Genomic DNA, 9,005 nt, shown 5'->3' with positions numbered 1-9,005 from the left:
GTCTGGACCAGTATCAGCGGAATAGGATCCATTCTACTGGGCAGACAATGTATAGTAGTGATCATATTAGGTGTAAAGTTTGTTATCCTTAACTGCTGGGCCAACCCACCCATAAAAAACCTGAAATTCTCATTAGGCGTGGGCGGTAGCCCATGCGATTCAATATTGCACTTCCTACTATACTGTTCTAGATCATTTACTTCTCTCCTCAGTTGGTCCAGCAAGTCAGCCTGAGTGACAGCAGTTTAAGGCAATGATGCCACTTGAGCGTGTAGATGAGTCATCTCCGCTTAGTTCAAAGTCAAATCTCGAAGTCAAATCTCAGATGTCAAGACACTCAAAGTGCGATTTTAGAGCCGCCGACGATATATATATATATATATATATATATATATATATATATATATATATATATATATATATATATATATATATATATATATATATATATATATATATATATATATATATATATATATATGTATATACACTGAACGGCACGTGCTGACACAACGGAAAGGTCAGTGGTAGCCGTCGGTTTTTTTTCGATCACGAGGCGGCTGTTATTGGCGACGACGTTGCACATTATCGCGAAAATACTCCGCAAAGCGGAGTAGCTACTCCTGGTGCACATAAAATGTGTTTAAAGGAGCACCGTAAATCGCACATTTTATGAGAAGACGTATCGAGCTCTGTTGAGGGCGAGTCATTTGGTTGTCCAGGAAGGGGGCCGTCAAGAACTGTAATTGTATAGCCAGGATCGATCCGGCAATGCTCAGCACTGCAGGTGGGGCGTGTGTAGCACGTTCACTTGCGAAACCGATCCATAACGGGGTTTCTAAAGTTGACGCGTACGCAGTTTCTTCGTTTCGTGCTCAATCATGGTCTCGTATAACCGCCAATGCAAACAGCTTACCACTTTGTGCGAGTGCGCGCTCTTCTCCATATAGGTCGTCATAGCTACAAAGGTATAAGGTGTCTTCTTTATGACAGGCGCTTCCTCTGCTGGATGCTATAAAGAACCCTGCCGCAAGCCGTCAAGAATTGCGGACGTGGAGCGTGCCGCAAGTCAGCGAAATGAAAGTACTTTCTTTTTTTTTTCTTCTTCTTCTTGCAAGCTCCGCACGTTCTTGTGTAGCTCTGATGAGGCAGAGCACAAAAGAATAGTTTAATTCCGAATAAAGAGAAACCGTGGCGTCGTTAGATGGACGGCCTACCTCGCCCATACATCAGTATGCAGGCATGGACGAAATTGCTTCTGCACAAGGTGTACTCATATAGGATTTTTTTTATTGAAGCAATATGAACCGCATTGCATGCCGCTGATTTACATGTTCTGCGATGTAAACTGTACGGTTATGCAACAAAAACGTTATAAGCCATTTTGTTAAGCATAGTCTAACAGTAATATTTCGAAAGAGTGCGGGCATAGGAACATTCGGTTCTTCTTAGGGTTGGAGGTGGCGCGATTATAGATGGCTGAAGAACAGCGGCTCATAAGCGGCCTATCTGTGGTAACAGGTGCAAGTCTGCTTGATGATGCCGGCACAGTAGCCTCCACGGCGCCCAATGCTGCGGCAGTGACGGTGGCAGGCGCCCTGGTTTAATGGGCAGCCAAAGCCCCGGCCTATAGAAGAGACAGAAATAGGGTTTTGTGTTTAATTAATTTGGATGTGCTTATTAGATTAACACAGCAGGTTTTTCTAGCGTATCACAGATTGGCTGAACAGGCGCACGCGTTTTTCGCCAGAGGCCTTACGCGAATTAAGGAATATGGGAAATGTCAAGCTGTTCTTCCATCGCAACATTTAATGTTAGGCTCACGCAGCTTCCAACATTTATGTACCATATATTCTGCAACCACCCATTCGGCAAGACGATGTTTCTTACGTTTATAATTTTGGGTCTAACGCCTTATTGTAGCGCTGGAGAGAAATAACATGAACACAGTTGCCATGGCATAGTTTAAGCTTTCGCATGGAAGGCCGGATTTTGTTAATTATACACTGGACTCATAGTGCAGTATGACTCCTAGCGGCGTACTTCAAAAGATTCAACTAGAGCAACGTCAAGGCACTAACTAGTGCAAATGAGTTAAGTACAGCGATTTTAAGGTCAGTACAGTTCAACTCCGCAGTTCGACAAAGGAGGCAACAAAGTGGACGTCTCGGAGAGAAATGGAGAGAAATAACATTAACACAGTTGCCATGGCATAGTTTAAGCTTTCGCATGGAAGGCAGGATTTTGTCAGTTATACACTGGACCAAAATCTTGCATGGTAGCATCACTAGCTAGTACTTTTATTAGTAAGACAAAGTAGACAATGTAGTTGTTACTTATGTAGAGCGCTGCCGCAACAAAATACTCACGAACTCTGACGTGCGCCACGTCTCCTTCACCTTCACCGTCCTGAGCAGCTGCAGTGCATATGAACCCTGCGCGCAAACGAAAACTATTTTAGAAACTCTCGGTGCGGACGTAAAACAGGAGGATTCCCGAAAGCCGTTACGATGGTCCTTGATTTAATCAATTCTGGTGATTCTTGATTTATGTCGTAGAGTTCCGAAAAGAAATTTTAGGGCGAAGTTCCCACTATATGGTGACACGCAGTACCACGTCTCGCGGTATCTGGAAGTACACCATTACTGTACTCCGCAGTGCACTGGGAAAGGTTAACGACAGCAAACACCTCTGGTTGTGCCGCGTGTAACTTATAGATGCGTAAGATGGGGCGCAGGTCTGCAACAACGACAGCAGCACACGGAATCACTGCTCTTGCTAAGCGAGAAACATCAGAACTATCGTGTTCTCGCGAGACACAATGTGAAATTAACTGTGTAAATTTACCGCAGGTTGCCAGTTTTATTATGTAACATCTTTTTGCTAAATCCTAGTCGGTTCATTAATCTGAAGGGCTAGCCTGGTTGGCGACCCTTCACTAGGTAATTAGAAAATTGAGGAAAAGGAGCTGAAATATGAGAAGAAAAAATATGTTTGGAGGTTTCGCGATCCCTAGGGAAAGTGACCGCAGAAAAAACACGGTGCGAGAGAGATGATACCCCCGCTTCCTTGCACTATTACACTTCTCTTTCTTTTCAAGGTGATCTCGACTGCTTGCACCCGCGTAGTAGAATGTGATGGCGTCAAGTTAGCTATTGTGACCAAAGTCAATCCGTTCGCTAACATACAAAGTGGATCCGAAGAACCTGTATCCTTTCGCATATTTTTTGTAACACCACGCCATGTGATCAGCTCATTTAATGAAATTCACTCGAAGGTTAGACATAAAGTGGAGGTTGTTCATTTCGTAGCTTAGTACCCGATGCGACATTTTCCATGTGGAGCATTCACAACAACGCTAATACACGGCAGAGCGGGAGGAGAAACTTACCAGCGACAAGAACGATGATAAAGGCAAGAGCCAGGACCTTCATGTTGGCTTTCAAGTTGTTTGGATCAGATAATTGACGAAAGCACTAAAGAAGCAACAAAACAGAAAAAAAGGTCATCGCAGCAGTTGGGACTGTGCTCTCTCAAGGTAATTGGAAGAAGGCGAACTTCAAAGTGGAACGCACCATTCAAGTACACGCTATTGTTGATAGGGATACAAAAGTTTGCGGAGCACGAATGTGGCAAAATATATAAATAGCAAAAAAATTGCTGTGGCTTAGCTAAGGTTAAGCCCAGGATGCGAAGCATACTAGCCTTTATTTTAGTTGTTGAACCACTGTTTAGCCTGGTGAACTGCTGTTGCTTGGCTATATTTGGTTCGGCTAGACGAAGAAACAACTCATGCGTTACTCTGCTTCGCCTTCAAGAGTGGAACGCGACAGCGTTCCCGTCGACCCGCCAAGGGGTGTAAGACAATGGGCTACGGCGCAGCGACTACGCGCCCCGCATAGGACGCGGTGAGCGTCGAGCAACGCAGCGTTCGGCGCGGCAACGAAATGTGCGCCTGAGCAAGCGACGCACGCCTGAGCCTTAGAAACAGCTCGTTTCTAAGGCAACACCGCATTCACTAGAGGCGCTTTTGTACCGCTTTGAAGCATCGTTACTCGTAGCTCAGTGGTAGCGTCTCCGTCTCACACTCCGGAGACCCTGGTTCGATTCCCACCCAGCCCATCTTGCAAGAGTTGAGCCAAAGCCACCTAGAAACAAGCGCAGCTGCTTATATACCGCCGCGACGCCGCGAGCGACGGCGCGAGTTGGAGCCCGGTTTCTCCTCTGTCGTGACGTCACGGTGTCACGTGGTATTGAAGGCGACACCGCCGCGCCTGAGGAGCTGGCTTGAGCTCTAGTAATATGCTTCGCATAAAACATGATAAAGTGTGCCAGAGCGCCGACGGTCAGCCTATAATTGAGATGTGTGCCGGTGCGGAACGGCCACTCGGGCGCAAGCTGAACTTGACCGTTCTGCGACGCATTCTTTTTTCTGGAAAGGCGAATGAAATTTCTCTTCACTGTTTCCAAAAACTTCTATGCTTCCGAATGAAATTGCGTTTGTTGTACACGCAACACGACCAAACACAAATTTATTAGCGTTCTTTGTTGCGTCTTTAAGAAAGGAAAAAGAAAATATACGGAAAGGTGTGCGCTATACGAAATGTGCGCTATAAGTATATTAGGCGAATAACATTTGTTTGCCAATTGAGATGCTGGCATAAGTAGCATTTTAAACAACGCAAGAGCCCATAGAGACAGTACAGCGTTGTACTTTAAGAAATGTTTGCACTCCTTGAACTTACCTTGTCAGAGAACAATAATATAATCGTGATCTACTTTGCGTGACTTTCCTCTCTTTAACGCCGAGTGCCCGGGCGCTTCCAGGCCCAAAATGGTATGCGCGTTCTCAGCAAGATGTATCATTTTTGACGGAAAAGTAGTGAGCGGAAAGCTTTCAAGAAATAAAAACACACGCAAAACAAACAGTGATCATTGTTCGGAGACGCGATACTACCCAAAAAGCGTGAACTTTTTTGAGTCAATACACACCCTAAAATATAGCCACAGCAGTGACTCAGTACCTATGACATTCGGCTGTTGAAGTCGCGAGTTCGATTCCTAACCGCAGTGGACGCATTCCAGTGGAGGAGAAATCGTGCACGTAGATTTCAATGGGCATGAAAAAATCCCATATAATTAAAATCAATAGGGAACTTCGGGCTACAGCGTCTCTCATAGAAAGCGAGTTGCTTTGTCGCAATAAATAGCATGCTTTCATGGCCTTCGTACTTGCAAAGCTTGACACGCGCCGTTTCTTTATCTGAACCACCATTATTGAACGCAAATCATAATCGGAGGCATTATAACTGCTTCTCGCGATGAAACCTACTAGTAGAGAGCTATTCTAAGCGTATGCTATGGTAAACCATAGATAAAAATATAATGTAATTCTTACTAGAAATATTTGCATTTGCCATTTTATAGCAGTAATAAAAATTGGTTATTTGACGTTTCTCATATGAAATCGAATCGATTGCTGCGTTTACAATTATCCTCTTCTGTTCAAATATACATTTATACGTTTGCATCCACCTTCTTTTTCGACCTCAAACACTAATATGGATATTAATTAACGAATTAATTGCAATGTAGCCTGACGACTGCACTGCAGCCTTAATGGCGCTAGTGTTCAAAAATGGTGGTCGAATCTTATAAGAAAACTACAAGCTAATCTCTTTAACGTCAACTTGTTGGGAATTGCTTGAGCACATTATTTCCATATGCATTAAAGAATGAATTATTTTATAAATAATTAAATAAATATTTTCTTCATCAATTAACAAAACCGATAACTGAAGTAGGTATTAACAATTAATGGGCTTCGGTAATCTCATTTGCAGCATTCAACGAACACAGCTCTGAGACGCAAACGTGCCGAAGCTTTCTGATGTAAATATTCTGGGACATGTTCTTTTAGCCGCTCTGTAACACTTTATAATGCGATAGCGGTTATATGGACACTCGAGGCGCATTTATGCCATCGCCGTGACCTTGATGTTCCGTATAAAGTCCAAGGGCAATGAAATCGTCACCTTGCGCCGTATGCTATATGCGCGAGTGAAAGCGTGCAAGGGTGAGCCTAACAATGGCGGTTCAATCTCGCTCCCGCAAGGGAGGAAAGCGGTACGGAAGCACGCAGTCTTCTGTCGCTCGCAAGGTACCATGGGGGAGGGAAGGGAGGGGGACGTTTTACTCCGTCGGCTCTTGCGTATGGCGCGTTCGCGCGAGCTCTGTCTTGAAAGCGCTCTGCGATGGGGACAGAGTGCGCGGAGTGTTGATAGCTTCGTGTGCACTATGTTTTCGCCGATTACTTTGCGTTGAAGCGAAAGGCCGCACGTAGGCAAATTCGCTCGCTGCTGTTGCCACGCTTCCTCACTCCAGAATTTTGACAGAGAGAGTGCGCGGTCATCGAGTTTGATGTGTTATTCTTTGCCATCATGCTTGTTAATTCAGTTAGTAAGTGAATGTTTCCAAGTTTATACGGCCTATAAAACTACTATCATTACTTCGTATAGGTGTCTACTAAGTTGCTATCGCAACGGTTGCTTCTGGGCGAAATTGGGACCGTTATGAAGGGAGCAGAGTTTGTGTGTGCTATTAATGTAGATCACCATGACAACCTTACGGGCAAACATTCATTTAGTAAGTTGTGGACATGTCAGAGATGGGAAGCCAAAATTTGTTCTTTCTCACATCGCTCCTTCGCGGCTTTAATTCCCATGGTAATCGTTCTTCTTAATGCACTTTCTAATGTTTCCTAATATTTTTCAAAAGAGTGTTGTGAAGAAGCACTTTTGTCTATACGCAAAGGTAGTACTTGAAAAATTGCGTGAGTGGTCGACCCCCGCGAACTCGACAGTGACGTTGTTCAATAACTTTTTCATGAACATTGCTCTTCAAACAAGGGAACTACGACAAAAGGACAATGTTTGATTCAACATACTACATCAATCAGGAATTATATTAGCACGACGATAGCAAGTTCCTGTATTTACGCTTTATTCTATACAACATAGGATTTTACTTGATTGAACAATGTTTTGAGGCCCATTGAAGCTCGCTCAAGTGAAGAATTATGGAATTAGTGCTTAAAATACGCAAGCAAGATTTAAATCAGATGATAACGTCTCCTTTTCGTGATACGTTGGCGCACAAACTAAGGAATTTCAAAGAAAATGAATGGCTCTTTGCCATAATGGTGAATAAAAGGAGGTGCAAATCTGTCATGTTTCTCAAACCATAGAACCACTAATAATTAACATGTAAATGACACGGGATTTGTTCTCATGAGTTTGGGGCAAGTTTATGGACACCTCTACAAAATAGTTAGAGAAGACAATGTAGAACCAGCAAAAAATAATAGGTCAGCTAAGGAACATCTCACCTTTCTTTGCTGCCGGAGGTTGGAAGTGTGCTGCTGACTAATGGCACAGAAGCTGCCTTATATACTGAACGGGACACGGAAGAAACGAGGAAAGAGGATCGCGCTCGGTGTTGGTTTTTCCCATCAAGCGTGGAGCTCACTGTCAGTGAGGTTGCACAGCGCCACGACAACCGCGGATGAGAAATATGTAGTAGAGGTATTAGCTCTGTCAAACGGGCATCCGGACGTGTTAGCTCACGAGTAACGCGGCCCGAGTGGCGTGACCGACGAGTGTAAGGTAAGTGCAAGCCGATAGATTGGTTAGCGGAAATTGGAATATAGAAATTTCTTCTGCCTTTTGGGGCTCTTCATGCCGTTACGTTGTGTGTTCATATCGAAGTTTTGTCCGGCATAGCAGTCACGCACCTCCCTGTACGTAGAAGGAATCGCGCATGGCGTGATACAAAACATGATTGCAGTGGAGAGAAAATTCAATGCCAATAACAGAGCCCAAAAGTGTGGGTGACGTTGCATTTTGCTAGATAGTTTGCTGTTGGGCTAGTTGGTACCTGGTATTTAGAACGGAATACATCTCAAAACACAGGACGCAAAGCGAGAAAAAAAGAACTGGAGTTTACGTTATGGTAAAATAACCCATTGATAAGGGCAAAGGTTTGTTTCCAAACAATTTATCCGCAGCCTTGAAGTTACCATTTTAGTCTCAGAAAATATAAAGACTCTGTAAAGCATCCTAATAATTTAACTAATACCATACGCGGCATTTTATTCTTTCTTCATATGTTGCACAAGTTCTTAAAGTTGTGTTTGTGCTTATGAGACATAAAATAAAGTTAAACTGAAGAACTAACATTCATGTGTCTCTTAAGGCATCGCTTATGAACAAAAAATAACAAAAAAAACGAAAGAATGAGTTAGATTTCTGATTGTACTTTGCGTCAATTACCGCAAAAACAGCGTTTATATAAAAAAGTATTATGCGGGGTGGTCATTATCAAGAATAAAATATGCTCGTTATCTATAGCATACATACACACCTAATAAATAACTAAAGGGTAATTGACTAACCAGTTTGACTGAACAATTTAGAGCATAGGATATGCCGACGTTGACGTTTATCTGTAAACGAACATTTCGCAGTGATTAGTTGTCTTCGATTCTAAATTCACATGTTGCTGAAACTGATAATGAGAAATTGATTAATGCGTATCCTGTGATTGCGTTAATAAATAGCGTTAATAACTGCCTTCTTTACGAAAGCCATTTCTAATGTATCCCTGAAAGCTACACGTTTTCTTTAACGCTGAATACATCAGTGATTTTCCTCAACCTCCCGAAAAGAAAGGCAGCATGCTTATGTATTTAGATGGCGCTCATTATTGTGGCACCAGAAGCACTTTGCTTAGGAATAAATTTAAAGAAAAAGAAAACATCAGGCGTGTGAGATCGAAAACACTGAGATATACGCAGACTCTAACAACAGTGTTAGTTATGTTGAGCAGAATGAGGTTAGCGAGGTTGCAAGCTCATAATTTGCCTCCCTAAAGCGTTGCGGATGCTAATAGCGGGTGACATCCAATCATAAGCAGAATGCGCGAAGCTGTATAACCCCTAGTTGCGG

General features: G+C 43.2%; 1 protein-coding gene across 1 annotated transcript; it reads right to left on the bottom strand.

Annotated features, from left to right (window-relative positions):
• Positions 1 to 1,270: 1,270 nt before the first annotated feature.
• On the bottom strand, positions 1,271 to 7,409 carry LOC142571943 (defensin-like). Its single transcript, XM_075680689.1, has 4 exons — positions 7,388 to 7,409; positions 3,392 to 3,476; positions 2,370 to 2,435; positions 1,271 to 1,627 (listed from the first exon to the last, which is right to left on the bottom strand). The coding sequence occupies exons 2-4, from the start codon at positions 3,432 to 3,434 to the stop codon at positions 1,506 to 1,508; spliced, it is 231 nt and encodes a 76-aa protein (XP_075536804.1). The 5' UTR covers positions 3,435 to 3,476; positions 7,388 to 7,409; the 3' UTR covers positions 1,271 to 1,505.
• Positions 7,410 to 9,005: the final 1,596 nt, after the last annotated feature.

This window comes from Dermacentor variabilis, chromosome 1 (assembly GCF_050947875.1).
Source record: "Dermacentor variabilis isolate Ectoservices chromosome 1, ASM5094787v1, whole genome shotgun sequence".
Classification (NCBI taxonomy): domain Eukaryota; kingdom Metazoa; phylum Arthropoda; class Arachnida; order Ixodida; family Ixodidae; genus Dermacentor; species Dermacentor variabilis.
Note: the sequence above shows the minus strand (reverse complement) of the source record. Positions and strands in the feature narration are given on the sequence as shown.

Bases quoted from the DNA above. Each gene is read 5' to 3' on its own strand.
- LOC142571943 (XM_075680689.1), bottom strand. From the start codon at position 3,434: ATGAAGGTCCTGGCTCTTGCCTTTATCATCGTTCTTGTCGCTG. The intron at 2,436-3,391 runs GTAAGTTTCTCC...GTTTGCGCGCAG, and splicing joins TATCATCGTTCTTGTCGCTG to GGTTCATATGCACTGCAGCT. The intron at 1,628-2,369 runs GTGAGTATTTTG...TCTCTTCTATAG, and splicing joins CGTGGCGCACGTCAGAGTTC to GCCGGGGCTTTGGCTGCCCA.